Source organism: Amyelois transitella, chromosome 14 (genome assembly GCF_032362555.1).
Source record: "Amyelois transitella isolate CPQ chromosome 14, ilAmyTran1.1, whole genome shotgun sequence".
NCBI classification, from domain to species: domain Eukaryota; kingdom Metazoa; phylum Arthropoda; class Insecta; order Lepidoptera; family Pyralidae; genus Amyelois; species Amyelois transitella.
Window position 1 is genome coordinate 8,007,495 of NC_083517.1, and position 25,334 is coordinate 8,032,828.

At 34.4% G+C, this 25,334-nt stretch overlaps 1 protein-coding gene across 1 annotated transcript in view; it reads left to right on the plus strand.

Moving 5' to 3' along the window:
• The first annotated feature begins 4,150 nt into the window (after positions 1-4,150).
• LOC106132313 (pyrokinin-1 receptor-like) overlaps positions 4,151-25,334 on the plus strand; it is a 38,710-nt gene continuing 17,526 nt past the window's right edge. Inside the window, exons 1-2 of the mRNA XM_013331679.2 lie at positions 4,151-4,277; positions 22,424-23,240. Coding sequence (XP_013187133.2) covers positions 22,448-23,240 — 793 coding nt within the window. The 5' untranslated portion in view covers positions 4,151-4,277; positions 22,424-22,447. The remainder of the gene's footprint in view (positions 4,278-22,423; positions 23,241-25,334) is intronic.

A 25,334-nucleotide genomic window follows, 5' to 3' on the forward strand; every position in this document is an offset into this window, starting at 1 on the left:
GACCAACCAGAATACAACTGATTTAAATGGGGAATTATTACACTGGTCTATGTTTAGCCGTTTTGTGCCGTGGGGTTCCCGGCACCAATACAAAAAAGAATAGGACCACTCCATCTCCTTTCCATGGATGTCGTTAAAGGCGACTAAGGGATAGGCTTACAAACTTGGGATTCTTTTTTAGGCGATGGGTTAGCAACCTGTCCCTATTTGTATCTCAATTCTATTATTAAGTCAAATAGCTGAACGTGGCCATTCAGTCTTTTCAGGACTGTTGGCTCTGTCTACCCCGCAAGGGATATAGATGTGACCATATGTATGTAGTATGTATGTATGTCTATGTTTAGAATTGAGATTTATTACTGGCAAATTGTGGGTTGAATGCGTAATAAGTTTTTAGAGTTATTGGCCTCTTACGAAATCATAGCTGCGAGAGAATGAACGTCAGTGTTCATCGAAATAGACTAAATGCATTATTTCGATTGATTTGATACACTTTCAGTCGTAAGGAGTCTTACGTTGGAAGCTGTTACGTTTTACGCTAAGGAAATTTTCACAGCACGTTCGGACTGTGAAACTGAGTAGGTTTCCATAAAAAAAGCAAAAAGTGAATGATAACGAAAATGACTCTCCCATACAAATTGGATGATCAACAAATAAAAAATATATATTTGACGCTGAATTCTTCAAAACTGCCTAAAATACATAAATATTAATAGGAATTATTTTTACAAAAGCCGCATTTTTATTCTTTTGACCACCTGATCTATATCTGAGTAAATAAATCTTTTGATTAATTTAGGTATAAATATTCGACTTCAATCGAAAAGTAGATTGCATTTGCGATAAAGCAGCAATATTTAATTAAATTTTATACAAGCTTACGATAAGAAAAAGTATAAAAACATCTTACGATTGAACAGATTTTCTTGAATCTTAGCTAAGAGCAATCACCTTCTTAAAACCTTAATGAATACTCGTTTATTCATAGGGGTTGGACGAATATTTAGTACATGTTAATCAATTATATCGGGTGTTATGTAGTTTCTTAATATTAACAATCATAGTGGACCTATGTCCACTCTTAGGTACTCTGCAGGACTATAAAACATAGATATATAAATAACAACAAAATCAAAAACCCATAGTGAATTATTAGGCATTGGAGAAAAAAATATCATGGGCATAGGTTAAGCGGCTTTGACTTGAAAGACGGACAAACAAACACACTTTCACATTCATAATATATGTATGGATAGCTAATGACGATTATGCAACAAAAATAAGTAGTCTCTGTCGAAATACTAGCAAAAATTGTATAAAGAAAAGATTTAAAAATATTTAACATTATTAGTTGTTCGTATCCTTTGGTTATTTACTTATGGTAAGTCTGATACTCTAATAGAATAGCGCGTATGATGTTCGTTTAGTATATTGATTATACATTAAGTAAATAAATAAAATAAAAGTAAAGCGCTTTTTTCCATTTATCATTCTTTTTTATATAGAGTCAATAGAGTTTTATTGAATTCTGTGTTAATGTAGTTTATCATTTTTAATGAAATGTTAATAATTTTAATGTAGTTTTTTATGTAAATAAATATATTTTAACCTAAATCTTGCCCGCGGTGTTGCCCACAATGTTTCGTATGTCCTTTTCCGTTGACGTTACTTTAAGATTATAATAGCGGGGGAATATAATAAGAAATGTGACCACCATTTTGTATTATATAGTGGTTTACTTGGTTACCTTTATCTAACCCCGACTATGTAAAATTTCATGGAGATCGATTTAGTGGTTTGACGGTTAAGAGCTATAAAACAAAGAAACATATTAATAAGTTTTCCGATAGGATTGATAAAATATCGCTCGCCATACATATTTGTAAAAACCCTGTATTTTATTGGTCATTAAAAAGAAAATGTACGGCATTACTAGTTTGTTTGTATACTTAGCTTATGTAAGTAATTAAGACCACTTTCAGTAACTGAATGCACAGTGGAATAAGAAAACTTCTTTCAATATATTTTTTGCTTGCATCCGATTGTTGGAGTTAATGAATTTTTTTGTCTATAATCACTTAGAGGTCAACATTTCAGGTTGCTTTAAAGTTTTAATGACCTGTTCTCGAACTGGTTAATAAAGATTTTTTTTTATTTTGTCCTAATTGATTTTTAGTTTAACGAAAAATTCAGATTTTTCAAAGAAAAGGTTCGTAATTATCTGTAAAATAATTTTATAATTAGAAAAAATAACAAAGGAAAAAATATACCTGTAGCTTCCGCATCGCCGACACGGCTTAGTACCGGGCGTCCAATTAACTAATTCGTGAAAGGTTTATTAATATTCTAATTTCGCAGAAGTAAAAAACATTTTTCTGGGAAGCAATTAGAAGCGTTGAATATATCTAAGGGAACACTTTGTAACAATTACGCCCACGATATCCTGTTTCCTACTTTGTTCTTATCATAAACACGAAAATTTGTGAAGGTGTCTCTTTCAGTACAGTTTCATATTCCTAACTTTGAAATAAAATAACATGCGGTTTGAGCACAGGACATACAAACAAATATTCTTGTATACTTTCGAATATATATGTACATAATTCCGACGCCTTCAAAGGTAGAATATGTGTTAACAGAAACTGTAATTAAATACTTAAGACCTATATTGCAACCATATTCAAGGAATAAATGTTTATGATCTATACTAATATTATAAAGCTGAAAAGTTTTTTTGTTTGAACGCGCTAAACTAAGGAGCTACTGGTTCGAATTGAAAAATCTTTTTGCGTTGAATAGACAATTAATCGAGGAAGGCTTTAGGCTATAAAACATCACGCTGCAACTATAAGGAGCAAAAAAATTATGGAAAATGTAAAAAAAAACGGGGAAAATTATTCATCCTTGAGGGCTTCAATGATGCGCAAAAAACTATTCCACGCGGACGAAGTTGCGGGCACAGCTAGTTATGAATATTAGCAGTGATATAATAAGTTATTCGGCCAGTTTCATACGCACACATTGGCGCACCATGTCCTCATGCTTAAAGGAGTAGACAGAGTCATATGATTTCATGAAGACAATATAAGTTTAGCTAATTAAAAATGGATGAAGCGAAAGAAGTGTGCAGGGATTGTGGCAGGCAATTGAAATGTAGATTTTGTCGCTACCTACTTCTAAAGGAAAGAGTCACGATTTCATATTGTATGCAGTATGTTTTCCGCTATAAAGAAAAGAAACATAATTATGTCTCATAACTTAATCAATTTCAGAGTAATGGTCGAATAAAAAAACCCACTGACGCATACATGCTATGAATACTGAAAACATTACACTCCACTTTAGGGCCTATGTAGGAAAAAATATGTCAAATAAACTTCCTTATCTTACTAGTGTGAAAAGAAAACCTAATAAATCGTTATTCGTAATTAATTACGGTTCATTTGGTATAGCCTTAAAAAGTTAGAACAAAAAAGTTTGGTAGGTATAAGGAAACAGTTGATACGATAGACAAGTTTTTTAACTGAATCTGTAAGAGAATATTCCTTGACGCACTTCGTTCATTGTGTATACGCGCCCATTGCGGCTTTGCTCGCCTGAAAATTGTTGCTTATGTGTTTACTTAATGTATATTCTTAGCCATTAGTTAGGTTAGAAACACAAGTCTCGAACTTATTTCGAGGCTAAGTCAATCTGTGTAATTTTCACAAAAATATGGTAGTGTCTTTACAAAAAAATTGTGAATGATATTGGACATTGCGATTTTGTTTTGATGTTAAAATAAGAATGATCATCTTTACCGAGGGTACGAATTTGCGATGTTGATGCAAGTTCCTAAACTGGCTCACATTAAAACGTAATCATCTCTATACAGGCCCGTCACGTTAAAAACTCGTAGTGATGTTTATTTTTTACTCATCGCTTTTTGCCGGCCAGTATTAGGGATGCGCGTATGATAAAGGTTACCATTGACCTTTATGGTGCGTGGTCATGGCAGCACAGCAGAGGGCAAGGTGAACCAAACAGATTCAGTAGCGGGTCGGTTGCGCTGAGCAACACTCGTCCACCGTGCGCCATGATGGAGGCTGCTGCGTGAAAACTACGCGTACGGAAAATACGTAGAACTGAATGAAACTCTTGTGTAATGTTGATATAAAAAAAATAATTAAATCATTCATGTAAGGAGAAGTGCAATAAGACTAAAGATGAAAACATTTTATAGGAAACAGTGAATTGACATTGCAAAAACTTTTTGGATGTTTTTTAATGGATTTTGTGTAAGTATAAAAAAGAGTAAGCTTAAAGGTATATCTAATGTTTATGGATCATGTAGTCAGTATCAAATAAACAAGTTAAACTTGCTTCAACATAAACTTTAACTTACCTAACTGAAAAAAACAAAAAAATAATAAAATATTACAACAAATATTTAATTATTGATTAGTAGAGATGGTTACAAATATTATTTAAAATTAATTTACCGACTTTCGTTTAAACACACGTTCCAAAAATGTCAAGAATTTAACTAATAAGTCGCAGCCGCCCGCAGTTTCGCTGTACCATTAGTTTTATTCTGCAATCTATATAAATAAAGTTTCGGTCAAATCTATTCAGTAGTTTTTGCGTGAAAGAGAAACAAATATAAACATGATATTGAAGTATAATTATTAGGTATAAGGGAAAAGGAAGGATTTAAAGGAAAAAAATATCACAACCGATTTCTAAAAGCTCACATATAATCATTTAGTTAGCTGCTATTTTTATTCCTAATTTTTAATGTCTCAGATTGTTAATCATAGAGTTTAATTACAGTAAAGGTTATTTCGATAGTTGACATGTGGTAAATGTATGTATTGATTTGTTTCAACGTTCTTCGCAAAGTTTTCGCCCTTTTGGTTATATTACTATACCAAGTGTTTAATTAACGGAAAATTCCTTCAACGAAAAAAGCAACCAACACGATGTGTCGATATTGATTGACGTACCATAATCATTTTTAAATCATACTTCTTTGGTTTGTAGTCATTTTTGTATACGGATTCCCCTCATTCTTTGTTTACCATTTGGTATTCGTAAACAAATGGAATACTTAATATTTTTCCTTGAACCCTGTAACCGAATAAACTCGGGTGATGATGTGTATGGTTCGTAATTCCTAGATTTATATGAGGGAGATTTGCATAACTTTGAGAAAACAATCTCTTAATTTTTTTATCATTCGATCCAAAACACCAAAAAATTGTAGTTTGATATTTTCTAAAAAAACAACAACAATTTTTTACCACCCTTAGGTTGGACCATTTAGTTAACTGATGGTATAAATTTAAAAACCAATTTACTTGCCATTACAAAATTGAGTGTTAACTCACTTTTGAAGAATTAATTAGACCCCGTTTGGACTAACTAGGACTTTATTTCGTGTTTTCAAAATCTCAAATCCTGGTACTTTATTACCACCCGTAAGAATTTGGAGGAATCTGTTCTTAGTGTTTGTCTATCCTTCTATATCCTTTATCTATGCCAAAATTTTTGATGTCTTTGCCCAGTAGTTTGGACTGTGCCTTGTCTCTTGGGCCCTCACTTCGGAACTGAAGAGTATTATCATAGTATTATACAAGTTCATTGATTACAAACCTTGAACGGGTGTATGGGATAAAGATGCGGATTTTAGCATTGTTATAATATTGACGCATTTCTACATCGAATTCAAACCAACAGAAAATATCAGTTATCATATCAGATTCCTACACTTATGCACGAACACTTATCGATCAATCCTAATCACATAAATCAACAATACACTATATTTTAGTAAAATAACGCAATTCGACTTCACCAAAGATGACGCAATGGCGTTTCCGCCAATAACTCGCAAATCGACTTCAATGATATCGAATATCTCCCACCGAGATGCAAATTGATTTTAAAAATAATTTCTTTTTTGCGAAAAAGCAACTAATATATGTTTATTAGTAAGTACCTATATGTGCATAAGTATAGCTCATGCAGTGTTGTACAATTAGATTCTAAAAATAATTAATCATTTTTGGAAAACGCAATTTAAGCATTAAGGATTTAAATAAATCAATTAGTCTTTTGCCTTTGACACAATTTGGAAAAAGCGACCTTACATAATACAGTGAATACTTTATCGTATTGCGCATATCAACACAAAAAGGAAAGATTTATTGAATTTTTATTGCACCCGTACCAAAAGGTTTTACCCGCAGCTTCGCCCGCGTCTTTCGCAAATTTCACGTGAACTACCTTTAGTCTGAGATTACAGTATCTGATGTCTTTTTCCAGTCTCTTGATTATATATATAAGAAAAATTTTAAAAATGGTTGGAATCAATCATATAAACTCACTTTCGCATTTATAATATTATTCGGAATATTACTGAATCAGTATAAAAAAACTTGATAGAGTATATTTATCTCCGTTCGCTTTTTATATAACCCGAAAAAAAAAGGGATCTGACCAGTTAGAGTACATACATACTTTATCGTATGAAGAAAAACTATGTACTTACAGAAAATGCGATGGTCAGTTTTCATTGTTCTGGACTGTACGTGAATCTCCTTTATTTGAAGTGAGTGTACTCACTAAATCAGATTTACGTCTTAATCTTGTATATCATGTGTTATGTCTGTAGAGACCGTAGACCCGGCTTTTCATGAGATGTTATCTCTTAGGTACGTTTATTTCAGAAACGTATTTTACCCAAACATTGAAAAGCAGACATATATCTTAAACTATCGATGATTTGCCAATTTAGATAATGGAAAAGGGTTTAACCTTTACATGGAGACGGATAGGATGTAGGTACAGGTATTATAAAAGTTTTATATTAAAGATTTGCTTTTATTCATAACTTCTTCCTGGCTTTAGTCACGGTTGCATCCTCACCACTCTGGAGAGGAGCCCGAGGTATGCCTTTGATCATGGATCCTGGATTGGCTTTTATTCATAACCGTTGAAGGGTATTAGTTTGGAAATTAAAATATTTTTTTCAGAATAACTTAATTTAATTCAATTGAAGACTTCTTTAGGTAGGTACTAAGCAAAGACTAGGCAATAAGTATTAAATGTGTCGGGTTATGACTGAAGACAACATAATCTTAGGAGTTTTTGATGCAATAGTTATTGTTTGTGTTTTGGTCCTTTGATCGTCTTCTGCGACATCAAAAAGAATAACTATGAAAGTTCTATACTATTCACTCAGCTATCACTCTCATACATATCAAAACCGAAACTTTATGATTTACAGGATACATACACACATACATACATATGGTCACGTTTATATTCCCTTGCGGGGTAGATAGAGCCAACAGTCTTGAAAAGACTGATAGGCCACGCTCAGCTATTTGGCTTAATGATAGAATTGAGATTCAAATAGTGACAAGTTGCTAGCCCGTCGCCTAAAAAAGAATCCCAAGTTTGTAAGCCTATCCCTTAGTCGCCTTTTACGACATCCACGGGAAAGAGATGGAGTGGTCCTATTCTTTTTTGTATTGGTGCCGGGAACCACACGGCATGCTTTACAGGATAGAAAGAGTGAAAAGTCACAAGACCCATAGGCCACGTTAAAATAAATGGCTTCTAAAATAAGGGAATCTCATGTTTACTTAACTTTAATTTTAACAATCTGAGCTGGAAGAAAAGAAGTGGAAGAGAAGAAGCGGGAACCCACTAGTTGGCTCATGGTTCAACAAAAAAAACTTACTCATACTTCCGCATTTTATATCTAGCTACGCGAGAACTTTTTATAATACGAGAATAATGACGTAGGTATGGATATATGATTTATCCAGAACAGTCCTGATTTTACTTACCACAGTATACAGCTCTCAATAGTGCCACAATTTAGCTATTTAACTAGAAGAAGATAGATCTTCCGTTCTTTAGCTGTCGTTTTTATATTCAACCAATTCGTTGTAATCGAATACTTACATTCATCGAATTTTTTGCCCTTTAAAATTGTTTCCCAATCCCAAGGCAACAGTTTATTGCCAATAAAATGGGCAATCATTATAAAACCAGATCACTTTTTTGAAACCGCACAATGCTACTAGTATTTCCTATATTGTCGCTTTTACTTTCAAAAAGGTAATTAAAAAAATATTGTTAATTTTAAATGTAGTGTTTAATGTGTAAAATAATTTTTATTTTATTACTTATATTATATTTTCATCAGTGTGACGCCGATTGTCTTCTTCCACGCTGGTACGCGAAAAATATAAATAATAAACTAATAAATATTAACCAAGAAAAAAATAAAAGTAACGAATGTAATAGAATTGTGTCCTAGTGCACCAATATAACTGCGCACGTGACTATTTATGATTTGAAAAAACCGAGTTTATTCATGAGTAAGTTTTTCAAAAGGCCAGAGTTTTATTCAGTTGAAATTGACGTGGGCCGTTCCAAGTCGTTAATTTTGAATAAAAGCTCAAAAATGGTCACACCTCTTTCAAAAAATATTCTCGCAACTGTCTCACTTTAACCACGTACTAAGATTAAGCGTTCTGACCATAGAAACGTAAGGTTACCATAGGAATCGTAATGTAAGGTTATTTCGATCTCAATTGTTCTTACGTATTGCGGGTGTTACGCAATTATGTATCATATCTGCGATAAAGGTAGTTTTAAAAAACATAAATTGGCACGCAAAAAATCTGATAATTTGCAGTCGAAATTGTTCGGGTTTTCCAAGGACAAGTTTTGGCCACGGGACTTCCATCAGCTCTCGAACCGGCTTGCCGATTTAATAGCGAATAAGCGTGGGTTATTAACATTCCTTGGTAAATTTGCATACTTATTGATGCTGCGGCGGGTGCACCGAATCTATCGAATTGTTTCTCTGTTAGAACGACACTATTATACAAATAGATAAAATTATCTTAGACGAAGTCTCTCAAACTGCCACAGTTTAACATCCGTAACGTATGCTTCTCTTTATCTACTCGGTTTTTATGAGTCTGGTAAGACACAAAATTCAAAATTTTTATTAATTACTATAGGATACTATATATCGCTTAATAATTGTCAAAACGTATGGTTTAACAACATTGGTTGACGTCAAATAAATTACTTAAAAACTAAGTTTACTGCCGCTTCCAAGGCGTCAGTGCAGAAGAAGCGGTAACAAACTGCACTGCAGTATTTTATTCACACAACTGAACTGTGTGGCTGTAGCATCTCGTTTCTTCTCATCCTTAGAAAATTCTTGTATTGAATCTTTTGGTAAAGTTCGCCCATTTCCATTCATGAACAAGTTTTCTCTTGAAAGATAAAGGTAGATGCGAGAGCGAGTAAAGAGATATGAAAAGTTTTTTCTACATAAAACGAGCACCAGGCTGACTACCTCTTCTATATGTTTATTGTAATAAAAACTCGTCGTTCATCACAGCATAATCGCGGACTCCTACTGCCTGGTGTAGCTATATTCCTCCCTTTGAGCTTGAAACCAGCTTGAAGTCAAACCAAGAATAGTTTGACGCCTGGTCGGATCGTATATTCTTTTTCAAAGGAACTATTATTTTATATGTGTCACTTATGTTATTAACGTATCTTTCACATTGGAAGGTAATATTAGCGTAGCTCTTTGAAAACAAAGTAATGTAACTTAATTGAACAAAGGAATGTTTGCATGACACGAAATAAAGTTTGTTTCGCAACAACTCTAGAATCAGCATAATTATTAGACGCGTTGAACATAATCCCAGAATAACATTAAATTATAAAGTTTGTATCAATACTTCCATATGTATAATTGAGAAAATATTTTTTATATATACAATACGATGAATAAATGAGCAATGCAGTAAAACTTTACATATAAATCAAAGCTGAATGTATTAATGTTGTCGCTCAAGCTGTTACTGAAGGCATAAAATCGAAAACTTAAATCTTTTACTTATTTTTGTCACTGCATTGGAAACATGTAGTCTCTGCCTACCACGTATGTGTCTGCCTTTGCATTGGAAGCTTACTCATATATATAATATAAGTAACAATATCAGCTTGTTAAGAGCGAAGCTTCCTGACATAGGTTTTATAACTTGAACATGGGAAGAGTAGCATTATCAAATTAATTTACAACTTTTATTTACATTGTTCCTAATCATAGATTATAATCATCTTAATTACGGTCCCGGTCGCATCCTCTTCTCAAGGAGGAGCCCAAGGTCCGTCTAAAACCACGATCCTGGAATAGGTAGGACAGAAAACTAGGGACTAGTTGGATAGACGTCTTTGTATTAGGCGACTCCCGTCAGACCTCTGCAACCTTGCAGGGGAACTTTTCCTATTAGATCATTTTTCCACAAGTCGCCTGAATTTGAAGATTTCCCCCACGATTTCTTACGTTACCGCAAGAAGATTTAATTACATATTTTAACAAATTTTATGGTATATCTACGTCTATACAATGATAACTAGGAAATATCCGTCATTATGTTTACGAGTAGATTACAACTGGCACAAACAACAAAATAGTTAAGATTGTATTAATTTTCGGCGGTCTGACGATGCGAACCGGTTACAATACATGACCATTCAACATGAATAGCCTTGTTCAAGTTCATTTCGAAATAATTACTTGTCAGAAACATGAGGAATGTCAGTAAATATGTACAATTATTATGTATGTACATATTATCAAGTATATCTTTACGGAATGAACAGAGCCCCAAAGTGCTTTAGAGTAGAAAATAACTAGTTTCAGACAAATAGAATGAGTAGTAAGTAAGAAAATAATGAACTTATCACAGGTAATAAATTAATAAAAGTATATCACATTCGTGAATAAATTAATAAAAGTTTTATTTATTTCTAATAAAAATAAAATATATTTTCATGCGATGGGCCAGCAACCTCACTACTTGAACTCTATTCCATCTTTATGCCGTACCTACAGTTGAACGTCGCTTTTTATTCTTTGCGAAACTGTTGGCTTTGTCTGCTCCGTAAGGGATGCAGACGTTATTCTATATATGTAAATATTTGTATTCATAAACAAAAATGAAAATAGCAGCAAGTAATGCAGCGCTACCGATTATAAAAAGAAAAACATTTGTCAAAGAACATTTTAAAAGCTTTTCCACGCTTAATTTTTCCTCGACATTGATTTGTCACTTACATGCAGCCCTCATGCTTTGTTTGAACCCAATAGCCGAGAATGCAGGGAATACGCGACATAGATAGAAACCAATTGAATTATTCCACTTTGCCCCATTATGCCATTGTGGAGAGGAACGATTATTAAATTAAAATATTTTTCGTATGTAAATGTTCTTATCGGAGTAAAATATTAAGTATCGAGTCATTCGGTTTCGTGTTCGCTGTTGCGTACTTTAGCCGTAATGCTTCAGAGCCCGCGGTTCGCGTTTCGGCACTTCTTACCGCCTTCGGTACAGAATACAGAGATTACTGATATACCTATACATTTCTGTATTCTGTGGTTTTTGGCATACAAGGTTCGCATAATTATCTTTTTCTGGCGAAGCTATTGCAGGGTTTCTTTAGGTTTGATTCCCATCTTTCTGTATCTGGGGTTTCCGCAACATGTGAAATTGAGATTCTTGTATTTTTTAGACAATGGTTTAACAACCTGTCACGATCTGAATCTAAGTTCCTGCTAACCATGGCCTCAGAATCTTTTTGAAACTATTGGCTGTGTCGAAGTATAAATACATGTTATAAGTATGAATGTCCAGTCAAGTAAACTCTCTTTGTTATAATAAAAAATCTGTGGACATATTTTTCCACGTCACGGATATGAAGACTGTTGGAATTCTTCATATGGTTTCTAAGATACACCATACATTGAGGGCAGCAATAAAATACAGGTAATCCATATTTTTAAATAATACTATACAAATAATAATCTGATAATATCTAAATAGTTGACGTAGTATCTCCTAACACAGTAAGTTTTAAACTTACTTCGAAACTAACTCAATCTGTGTAATTTGTGTATTTATTTAATGGCTCTGAAAATGATTACTATTTGATAGTTTTCCAATGACCTGCATAACACTTATAAGTAATGCAATTGTGCTGGCTAAATGATTAATAGTTAATGTATCTTTTATAGAGTCGTCATGAAAACAAAGCGCAATCACTTTGTTTTACGACTCCACCTCTGTAGCCTGTTGTAGACAAGTTATGTATGTAACGTGGATATAAACACAATATAATTTACACTATAGGTGTAACTAAAAAGAATTTATCTCTCTCGTTTGAACGGAATTGGGACTAGTCACTAGTCCTTATCATTCCGGAGAGGAGCCCGGAAATCACCTGTGACCACGATCCTGCGGATGTGGCAACATTGTAGGTATATAGAAAAGAAACAATTATATGTATCTAATTATTTACTAGATTTTTTTGTAGATTCCTTTTTTTTCATGTTAGGGGCAAATGGTAGTAGTAGTAAGTAAGCAATAATTAACCGATTCCTTGGATGAATAAAGTTACTACGTTTTTGGGGTTCATACATTTATTTTAGAGGCATGGAATAAAGCAAATATGTTATATTGATAAGAATGCTGTGGTGGCCACTACTTTTTAACCGAGGCACTAACGCAAAGATCTGAGCACTTAATCAACCCGCAATAAAACCTACCTTCCTTCATTTCAAAACAAAGGGCATAAAACGAAATGGAACGTTTTTACGGTTTGGTGCCTAAAGGGGACACTATTTATTAGGCCAGTGGTTCCCAACTGGTGGGTCGCGACCTTCTACGGAGTGCAGAACTGCCGCTCCCTGCGGTCACATTCCTTGCGTATTTTTCATCCCATTAGGTAGCCTTAGAAATGTGAAATTGTAATTGAAAATGAATACTCGGAATTAAGAAATAAAATTGGCTATTATTCATAAAAAATCTGGCGTTTGAAATTGCTGAGTTATGTTCATACTTACCGACATCGAAATCGCTTCTAAGACAAATCGACGGAACGAAGCGAGCTCTCAGAGGTGAGACGGGCTTGCGGACGTATTTTATTTATGTAAGTAGAAAATAAAAGTAGCGTTTGTAATATATGCGACTTAAACTTTGTACCATTAAAGTCAAACAATATTTTCTTACACACCCAAATTTAAAAAGCCATCTGTTTGTTTGTCGCCTAATAATCGAAGAACATTCTTATTTTGAAATACCTTGCTTTCTTTGATATACTTAATATGCATAATCTCTCTTTTATTGATATTTCTCGGTATTTTTTATGTATTGCATTAATTGGAATCATTTAATACAAGATGTTAAAGATATATATAGCGATTTGTAGCCAGTTTTTAGAAAAAACGGTGAAGCAAAGCATTGGGAATTACTACTTGTTAGTTAGTATTTATGCCGTTTTTACATCTTTAACGTCATTCCATATGAAGATTTTTGATGTCGGATGTTAAAGGACGTTTAATTTCGGAACAGACTAGGTCCTTTGTTACTCTTACATCCCATGGTAAAGATTGAACACCACTGCCCAGCCTATAATACTAACGAGACGCTTCTACGCTACTCGTTACCGTTCGTCCTTATAAGTCCATCTATTACGGTTACAGGACTCTTAACCGTCTCGTAAATCTTTGTGAGGTATAGACTATGAAATTTACACTTGTTCTATTAATAGACCACCTTTCTTAATAGGTGTGTAGATTTTTTCTTTAATGCATTCTTTATCTGCGTTGTGACAACATTAACCTAAAGCCCTATTGTCATTAAACACGTTCACTGCCGAAATTGCGCTTGGCGTGTGTTGGCTAAGCATCACTTTGCTTAGACTCCTACAATTGTTTAGTCTTACAATTTATCTATTTCCAATAATCTTATTTTCAGCTATGTTGTCGTGGTAAAAAAATTAAACATTCAATAATACTACGCGTATCACGCTTTCCCCATATTTGGTAATAAGACTGGCGGTTTTTCAATTACTATTAAAATTTTATTTCACTTCGAAATATGTAAAGTCAAGCTCAACTCTCTTGGGAATCAATTATTAACAATACATCTTCACAAAATGCTTTTTGTAAATTAACTTCATGAATATTTATCTAACTTATAGTTTATTTGTTGTCTATAATTTCACCTGTGTCAGCATGACAGGACAGATTCTTTTCATTAAAATTTTATGTTTCAAACGCCCGACTATTTTGAGCTATTTTTGCGTCCTAACCACGCCGCGCGGTGATAAAAACATGTCTTTCTTCACCAATCGTAATTGGGAAACTAACACGCTAATTACTTATGTGACCTGAGACAGACATCGTAGGTGCCAAAGTACTTCATTATGTTAATTAATATGTATAGGTATATAATGTGTAAGTACATACATACAAAAGGTGAATGACACTGAAGAAGAATGTTTTTAAATTTACCATCGGAGCAGGATAAGGTTGGTTCTTTAAAATGATCTAAAAATAAATTTGTACTTTTAAACTTTGTATGATTATTAATGTACGCCAACGAGAATATCCTTTTCCTGACGTTATAGTCATCCTGTGACCACGCTTGGTGCAACTCGGTCGAAACGTCTGGAAAAACGGTATGATCGCATTAATTCCAGTTAGCATACATTAATAATCTAAAAAAAATATGTGGAAATGAGGGATTAACGGACATGATAAATATGAGTGTTAGATTAAGCGTGGATTAGCTACAAGATACAATAAATGCATTTATTAAAAAAATATATTCTGTATTTAACTATATGCAGGATTTAATCGACCGACTAAAGAATCTTCGGGTTATAGAAGATATACTGTTATTGACATCAAGTTCAATCGGAATAGTGATAAAATGCAGGAACCTGCTCATTACAGACAAACACTTCCGGGTTGCAACCAGTTTGAGGAAAGTGTACTGTGCAATGTAGCAGGAGAAGTTGTAATACTATGTTGCTGGATACTGTACTTTAAAAGAGGAATAAGATTCCGAAGAAATTATATTTTTTTTAAATAAAAGACACAGACAAAATCTTTTAAAAAAACAACTTCAGAATGTAGTGAATTTTCCATCAAAATCCACCGATATTTCAGCCTATTCAGGGCTATACTTTAGTTTGACTTACTAAATTTGCCTTTGACTACTCCACAATGGATATCTCAATGGAGTCGTGATATTATGTAAGTATGTAGATTTATTTAATTATTTAAACGTTATGCACATAAAATGTACAACAGGTGGACTTTGGAGTAAATGGGTGGTGCGATAACTGTAAAAGATATACTTAATAATATAAATATAAATATAAATAAAAGGTAAAGTATAGGTAAGTATTTAAGTATATTTTCTATTTATATATTTCTCTACAACGGGTTTAGGCTTTAATAAGAGAATAACTGGTCAAGGTTAATTAGCTGATTATTTTAATAAAATGGGAAGATTACGGGCGACCCTAGACGGGTGAAGCAATTTCCTTCAGTGCCTTCATACAGGCAATAGTATACGTGTAATATGATGTTACAAATTGGATTTATAACAATACATAGCTGCCCTTTGTATTTCATTTTAAACATACATTCATATAGTCACGTCTGCCCCACGTCTATCCCTTGCGGGGTGGACAGAGCCGACAGCCTTGATAAGACTGACGGGCAACGAAGATTTTAATAGTGACTGGTTGGTAGCGCATCGCCTACAAGAAGAATCCCACGTTTATTAGCCTTTCTCTTAGTCGCCTTTTACGACATCCAGGGGAAGATATGGGATGGTCCTTTTCTAAAATGTCAGGAACCATACGGAATTTAATTACATACGTTCACTATTTAACACAACTATTATTCTATTATTGTACGTGTTATTTATAAAATGAGTTTGTTCATATTTAGATTTAGGTATGATAGGCTAATAGAACGAGTATACATATTCAGATGGGTAAAAAAGATGCTAATTAAGTATAATATTTCAAAGATTCAGGTAACAGTAGTTCGTGGTGATAAAATCTGAAGAATAAATGAATTTAGCCATGAATCCAGGTCCCTGTTTTACCCTTGCGATCTTATGCAACCTCAACGGCGCAAGAACTTTCCGTATAAATCTCAAGGCTGGAATTAGCATCTTAAATCCCGTTTTTCAGCAGGGACGAACTTTGGATAAAACAGTGATGTCTGAACGCTGGGTAGCCATGTCTAGGGTCCGGTAACACGGGGCTAATCACACTTATTACAACAAGATTGATTAAAAAGGATAAAGTTAATTAACGGGGCGATTTATAACCGAACGCTGGCCCAATAAGCAATTTTCTCGACCCTATAAAGTATTTAAGTTCCATATATCGGCATCCAGATACTTGTTTTAAAACCAGTAATTTTACTGACAAAAACTTTAATGAAATGTACATACATACATATGATCACGTCTATATCCCATGCGGGGTAGACAGAGCCAAAAGTCTTGAAAAGACTGAATTGCCACGTTCAGCTATTTGGCTTTACAATAGAATTGAGATTCAACTAGGTTGCTAGCCCATCGCCTAAAAAAGAATCCCAAGTTTGTAAGCCTATCCCTTAGTCGCTTTTTACGACATCTATGAGAAAGATATGGAGTGGTCCCTTTCTAAAATGCCGGGAACCACACGGATCTTTAGAATAGAAATAAATGTTCTTTGTTGCTATATCATTACGTTTGAGATCACTCATAATATCTATGTACATCTCTTCATCTTCACATGAAAATTTAGGTTTGGCAACGACCTATCTTTTAGATTGGTATCCTGTGGTGAAACGAATTTCACTTGCCATAAGTACTTCGGACCTTGAGACACCAAATTATAGGTTAATATTTACTTATTGTTAGTAATTTGTTTCAATATCCCAGTCGTAATAAAATTGCTTATGTATACATATAGTTATGAAGAGAAATATATTTATAGATAAGGTATTAAATTAACATATATACTCGTAATGATGAAAGAAATTTTACTTTCGTTGTAGGTAGATATTGAGTATAAATAATGTACACAAAGAAATTATGACGTGTCTAATTTACTAAAATAAAAATATCTTGTTTGGTTTTGTGTCTGTAAGTACCTACTTAGAGCTTTGGGTTGAATAGGTCACGATATTCGCTTTGTGTGAGTTAGCAATTACCTCGTGAACAGCTAACAAAGTTAGGCACCATTCACACGAATGCGCAGCAGGCCGCAGCGTCAGCGTGTCACCGCTAGCTAGTAGTAGACTTTTGGTCGTCTCACGTGTCGACGCGAAATTGATGCTGTCTTTAGAATCCACTTAATTATAAACGCTGCCGCTGAAACGCAATTCGCAAAACATTTGCGGACAGCTGCTGCTCTGGTATAACTAAAATGCCGTTATCTGCTAAATCCTTGTTTTAAGCTATAGTCTTTTGGGAATGGTTCCATAGTTTGTAGATCCTGGGCACTTAAGAGGCTAAGGAAATGGGGAAATCCTGAGACGATGTTGACAGTTACAAGAAATGATAAATTTGCATATTATTCCATTTAATACTACATAATATAACAAAATGCGAAAGTGAGTTTATTTGGTATCTCACACATATCTTCACAATAAAACCACTCGACCGACCCCCATGAAATGTTCTACATGTAGTGTGTACAGAGAAGGACCTACGAGTATCATGCGGAGCGAAGGCGAATACTATTAGTAAATAAGAAAAGGGAAATGCATTTGACCCGCATTCATATTTTATCATTTCCCATCGAATAATTTCATGTACACGTTCATTTATATTACATCACATTTATTAAGGCAATATTTCCCGTAGCATTGGGTAATTAAAAGTTATCCCACGGGACAGAGGTGTTTTCGAAATGAAAGAAAATATTATTGCGTAATTTTGTTTATCACAGTGTGCCTTGGGGGATGCCTTCATTTTATTGTCATTGATTTTCAAGTTTTTGTTTTGTTTACTCGATAGCAGGGGCCTTGGGGATGAATGGACAATTGGAAATTTGTTTATGTGTTTATGAGTTTTTTTATATTATTTTTTGTCATATAAATACGTGGAAGGATTTTTTTCATTCAAACAAGTAACTAAAAGCGACGTCGTCGCCCAGGTACTTTTTACTCTAATAAAAAACTGCCAATCGATCGCCTGTTAGATTTGATAATAAAATGTGCGTAATCTTTATCCTTATATTTAATTCAGTAAAAAATATACCAGTTCTTTTAGGAAGCGTTTTTGGGAAGTCCAATATTATAATTAACAAGTACCAACGTTTCTTTGAAGCCCTTGCAATGTGTTGTCATAGTATGCGACAAATAAAATCAGAATTTCTGTTCTGTTGTCGCGTATATTATAAAGAGTTTATCAGACAACTTATCAGGTCAATTTGCAGCGGAGATGAAAACTAAAATTGCGTTATCTACATGATTTTCAAAAAGAAATGGGTTCCGGTAGCAAACTTTTTTATTCTTTCCGTTTTGTATACCTACTCGCCTGAAGAAAATGGAAGCTACCTACTATATTTTCTACATTTATGTTTTATAGTACATATAGCCGTTGTACCTAGTTGTTACCCATCGAACGATTTGTATGTTGAACGGTTATTTTTCGGTATTTGTAAAATACGTGTAATATTTTTAGGTTTCTATTTAAAATGCAAAAAAATGTGCAAGCGAAATTAGTTTGAAACAGTCATAAAAATTAACCTTTAATAATTGTTTCACTTTTTAGTCAACAGCTCATATTTATTTTTTAACTTAATTCCGAGTATTGTTGTTTTAAGGTGGATTGGAAACCAGGTACGAACTCATCACAACCAACCTTTCCTATTAATTATATATTATTTGTGTATAAATAGCTATGGTACAGAAAATAAAATACTTATAGAATACCGCTTATTGACGTCAATTTGTATCTAAATTTATTTATATCAAGTTTACAGTATAAAAGCGGCGCAATTAACTCCATTCCATTTCCAACACGTCAATATTATAAAAAATATGTGATATACCTACACATAATATCAATATGCCTAATTTAATAATTTTTTGACAAAATAATTCAGTCCTTTAGAACAGCATTTTGTTTGAGTAATAAGTATCACTCGGCTAGACAAGACTTTTTCCGAAAAAAATTTTAAAATTTCATTTTTTTACGTAGTAAAAAAACCTTTACTTAACCAAGTGCATTATAAACTAATTTGAATTTTCAATTAAATATCAAATTATAATAATTACCCAATAACTCAAGAGAGGCCAATTATCAGATGTGACAATCCAGATAAAGGTGGCGTAAATTAGGCGACCCGACCCCAAATAAAAGGGAACAGGGCTGGTTAAGGTAAGACAGATCAAATTTTAATATATATGTTTTATTAAAGGAATTTACATGACGTGAAATAGTTGTATCTGTGGTGTCTGAAACGAAAAATCCCGCTTAATATCGATACCTGACGTTATCCTTTTACGCGAGCGCAGCTGCGGGCTTAAATAATTGTTGTTGTTTTAAACTTTTATTTGGTCTAAAACGTCTCTTATGATGTGTACAGACAGTTTTGGAGTGGTACGATCGGATTTTATACTATTTAAATTAGTCTCTACATTATTTCCTATTTATATTAGATTATTTAAATTTCGGATGTTAATTCATAACAACAATGTATTCTCTCGTCCACATTTATATTCTAAGTTTGGATAATTGTAATGTTGACGTTGTTGAAAAAAATGCTGCAGTGCAGTTTGTTACCGCTTCTTCTGCACTGACGGTTTGGAAGCGGCAGTAAACTCTTAGTTTTAAGTAATTTATTTGACGTCAACCAATGTTGTGAAACCATAAAATATGACAATAATTAATTGATGATGAAGTGTCCCATTTTAATTTTTTAATTTTTTGAGATCTAAATCGAATATACGGGTATTATTTATTAGTTTTTATAGTTAAAACAAAATATAAAGTAAGTTAATTATTCACGGCGGTAGTGCAGCGGGTAAAAGCTGTAGCCAATAATTCGATTTCCTGCGTGTTTCATTTCTCGGTAAGCTCCGTCCCTGTGTACATACAATTTCTCCAATTTAATTCTACGGGGAAACCACGTTTCATCTGTAACAGGAGGAAACACGAACAAGGTCCATGGAACATCAAAGTACTTATCTGATAAATCATTAATTGAAATAAATAATCCTATGCAAACACACTCGACCCAATGTAAATGTGAAAGATTCAGTAGTTTTCGAATTTTTTTCATTTGGATTTTCTTGGAAGCAGTCACATAACAGAATAATAAATAAATATACGGGTATAATCATACATATTGAGTTAGTCCCTAAGTACGAGTTAGTTTTGGACTTGTGTTATGAGATACTAACTGTACGATACTACTATATATTTTATAATATACTTATACCTGAATAGACAAAATTAATGAATTATGCCAATAAGTACGGTGCATTATTGAAGTAGAAATGATGTATTCAATGATATGGAACCCTCCTCTATTATATATCCCCTTGGAACTTCGAAAGTAGTAATCATAGCAATACGATTCACAAAACAAATAGCAAACTTAGCGACGCCAATGACTTTGTTAATAAGTTGCGCCATGTTCCATAAATAGGGCAGTGTAGCGGACCGTAAAATAAAACAATCATAAATGCGTGCTTTCAGTGGAATTATAAATGTGGAATAATTGCTTTGTCGCCCGGATTTGTACAGCGAAATTTGGATATTACTTTGATGAGGAATAATTAAAACGTCATCAGTACTTTATAAATACTTGTTCAGATTGTCTACTTAATGTGTCGTACAGATTTGTTTCTCTTTTCTTGATTTTGCGTTTAACCAATCGCACCTAAACCTCCAGTTTCACATCTACTTACCTGCATTGGTCGTATAATAACATAATGATCCTTTATTGGTATTCGTGTAAAGTTATAGCAGTCTTGAGTTTAGTCCGATAAAAAAGTACGTATCTTTTGGCAAAAAAATCAAAATATTGAATTTAAAGATATAGTCCAGGAAGAGAATATCGTACGCCAATGATCACAAAGTATTTTTATCTTGGGATTAAAGGCGAAATTCTTTGGGAATGTTTTGTTTTCAATCTCAGGAAATATCAATCTTTCAGCAGATTATAGATTTTTGCTTATGAGCAATTAACCTTAGTTTAGTTTTACGTTTGTGCGTTGGCGAAGAATTCATAGTGCAAAAGTGGATCAGTAATAAATATTTTATTTAAAAAATTAGACATTTGGCCTCCTTTATAAAGATAATCTATGGATTTGCAATTATATTTTATTTATTTTATTTCGATGTTGATAAATCTACAATAACAAGTGATTGAGAATTGATAATAATAAGTGAATGTTATGTAATATGTATCAAAATATTATATAATACAAGAAAGTACAGAATTTTTAAAAGAATAATAAAATTGCTTTTCTTATATAAATCCACTCGACTTCTCGATTAATACTGTCGAATATCAAAATAGTTAAAATCTCTTTTAATCGCAATTTGAACTTTTAGATTTTATATTGTTTACATCATATCTCTTGAAAGAACTAATTCATTCGTTTAGAACTTTTTCAGTAAATTCATCGATATCATCTCATCATTAACATAGAAATGGACTTATATGTATTTTTGTGTTATCACTTTCTAGTACGTATAATTGTTGGGTAAAGAAATTTGAATAATAAATTATGCTACTCCTTCAATGTGTCTATGCCTTTCAACATACATACATACATATGGTCACGTCTATATCCCTTGCAGGGTAGACAGAGCCAACAGTCTTGAAAAGACTGAATGGCCACGTTCAGCTATTTGGCTTAATGATAGAATTGAGATTCAACTAGTGACAGGTTGCTAGCCCATCGCCTAAAAAAGAATCCCAACTTTGTCAGCCTATCCCTTAGTCGCCTTTTACGACATCCATGGGAAAGAGATGGAGTGATCTTATTCTTTTTTGTATTGGTGCCGGGAACCTTTCAAATTCTCTAAATTCATTCGAAGCATTGGGTTACAGCCTATTATCGAGGTCGTTCCACCCCTAAAAGAAAGGTCGCACGGTATGTGATATACGAGTATCTGTCGACCCTGGCTTCTACAGCTTTGAGCTCGGGTGCTGCGACTTGATCGTGTCTATAAATCTATTTTGGTAACTGAAATCTTTATTATTGAGCTGATTAGTTATTTAAACAACACAGAATATTTTTAAGTCTCCATTTTAGCTGTCCATCAGTAATAAATCATCACACAAAATTCCTTTTGAGTTGATATTACAAAAAAAAACCATCGACACTGAACACAAACATCTATTTTAATACTGATATAAATACATGATGATTAGTTTCTATATAATCAAGGAAATATTGCGTGGATTTGTTTATCACTCTGTTTAATGACTGTAGTATAGTAAGTAGTATCCGAATCTCGAGTTAATTTAGGGTCAGTAGTATGTGTTTATTAAAACAGGTTTTTCTTGTTTACAGGTAATGTGAAGTCCGGCGGCCATCATGGATAACTATTCGGAAGATATATCTTTAGAAGACATGTTGAACTCGTCGGCGGTTGCCATGCCCGAGCCGGAGTCTCTGAACCTTATAATTCCCGTCAGCTTGGCCTATATTTTAATATTCATAGCGGGTGTACTAGGGAATATTAGCACTTGCGTAGTGATTGCCCGAAATAGATCGATGCACACGGCGACCAATTTTTATTTGTTTTCGCTTGCTATATCAGATCTTATTTTGTTGATTTGTGGTCTGCCGCTAGAGATACACAGAATGTGGAACCCTCCGGATTACCCGCTAGGGGAAGGACACTGTATAGCGCTAGGGCTCGCCTCGGAGACGGCGGCCAACGCCACCGTGCTAACTATCACAGCCTTCACGGTTGAGAGATACATCGCAATTTGCCGTCCGTTCATGTCACATACGATGACAAATCTATCAAGAATAATACGGTTCATTATAGCAATTTGGATCGCCGCCGTGATCACGGCCGTGCCGCAGGCCTTGCAGTTCGGGCTTGAAATAACTTACGTGAACGACACCCAAAAGACAATTACGTGTACTGTGAAGGGTGAGGGAGTTCACCATGTTTTTATAATGTCCAGTTTATTTTTCTTTGTACTACCTATGACGATTATATCTGTGTTATATGCTTTGATAGCAGTAAAATTAAGAACGTCTTCGGTGTTAAAAGGGAAAAAGCCGTCCGTGGATAGTCAAGAACGGAATAATGCGACTGGGACTCCTAGCAGATACAGAAACGCAAGAGCGCAGAGAAGGGTCATACGAATGTTAGGTGAGTACCGTACCTAGTCATGGTAGTCATAGACATCACACGTCATTACATAAGATAACTACGTACACTTAGGCACAAATAATTCAAGGTTAGTTTCATGTTATTAAATTCTGCGATTGGAAGAGTGAAGAAAATAAAATAAGACTAAACTCATTCTTATTTGACACACCCTAATGTTCTTTTTTGCGGCAAGAAGCATTCATAAAGTACAGTGTTGTATTTCTCAAATGATCTACACGCAGTGAATAGTAATAGGTAAATTTGTGTTGATTTGTATTGATTTAACGTTAGACGTACCACTTTACCAGTCATAAACTGACTCAGATCTAATTTTATGGCATCATTAAATCACTGACCTGGTTTATGGTCTGTTTTTTCATGAGTAATTCAGCGACGACAGACTTGTACAACTTTTGTCGTATGTATAATCGGATAAACCCATACTTGGAACCATACCAGGATACTCGGGTTCGAATCTCTCTGTGGCCATGTAGCCAATGATTCTTCTATCAGTTCCTTATATTGTTTTCAAAAAATACTGACTGGTGCTTTTATAGTGAAAGAAAACATGGAAATGTGAACATTCAGTAAAATAAATGTATAACTATGTTATAGCTGCGTTCGGTTTTCCTATCAAACTAGTCACGTAGATAATCATTTGGGAAGTATACTTTATACAACATATTATTACAGTTTTGTGTCTTAATGTGCCAATGCTAAACATTACATAGATTTGTTACTTGTGATAAGGCCTTGCTTGTGAAGTTCCCCCGTCTATAATATGACGAATAGCATGAATGGGTAGCAATAAACCTAAATATTAGTAATTTATGGCGCAATATTATGTACTAGCTGTGCCTGCGACTTCGTCCGCGTGTAATAGTTATTTTGGGCATCATTGAAGCCCTCAAGGATGCTCCTTCAACGATTTTTTTCACATTTTCCATTATTTCTTCGCTCCTAATAGTTTAATAGGTGCATCTAGACGTTATATAGCCTAAAGCCTTCCTCGATTAATGGTCTATTCAATACAAAAATAATCTTTCAAATCGAACCAGTAGTTCTTGAGATTAGCACATTAAAAAAAACAAACAAACTCTTCAGTTTTATAATATTAGTATAGATAAATCTAAGTGCCTATTTAAACTAAAAAAAAATATTCTAATAGAATTATAACCAGAAATATGTACCTACAACTACAAAAGAAAAAGAAATGAAAATAAAGTTGAAACGCCTGTGCAATACTGTCTTGCCGTCGTCGGGTCTTCCCATACTCCCTTAGTGGAGTCGGAGTAGATTGGTCAGGGCTTTTGGCCCTCTTCAATGGCATCATCGCTGCCTACGACTGTAGGCAGGTCGATGGGGCGGCCGTGACGGCCTGGGTCTTCACGTCTTCATACACTGGGAGTTCCCGAGGGGAGAGGACCCGACGGCCCGGAGGGAGCGGAGTGGAGCGGCGCGATGCCGCGCAGGTGGCTGTGTGATGACGCGTCCGCCCTCTCGAATATCTAGGTTCTCCTACTTCAAGTCCCTGAGCATCGTCGAGTTCCTCACGTAGCGCGGGGCTCCGACGACTGCTCTGAGACTTTGGTTCTCTTGGGCTCTGAGTCTTCTCCTGTTGGTCTCAGAGCAGAATGCGTACCACGCCGGGGCCGCGTACGTGAGGCGGGATCTGACGTACGTTTGGTAGATCCCGAGCTTCGTCCTCAGGGCGAGGCTGGAGGAGAGAACTGCGTGACGTCTCCCCCTGGCTGCCTTGGTCATGAAGCATGCGCTCGCCTCCTGCCCCTTTTATACCCTGCCTCCGCTAGCCGCGTCGAGCGCGGCAACCGTTACGCAAAAATAATCCTTATAGCATGATTCAGTATTTACGCGCGATGGCTTGTTAGGGTATTTTATTTCATGTATAAGTTTGGTGTTCCTATATCGATTTCGATGATTCTTTTTTTATTGAATAGGTACTTATATTAATTTTTATTAATTATGAATGAGTGTGAGTGTTATTGGTATTATAAACATCAGAGTAAAGAAATATAATCAGAAATCTCCGAACTGCTAAGCTATTAGGAATTACACGTGTTATTGTGAGTCAAC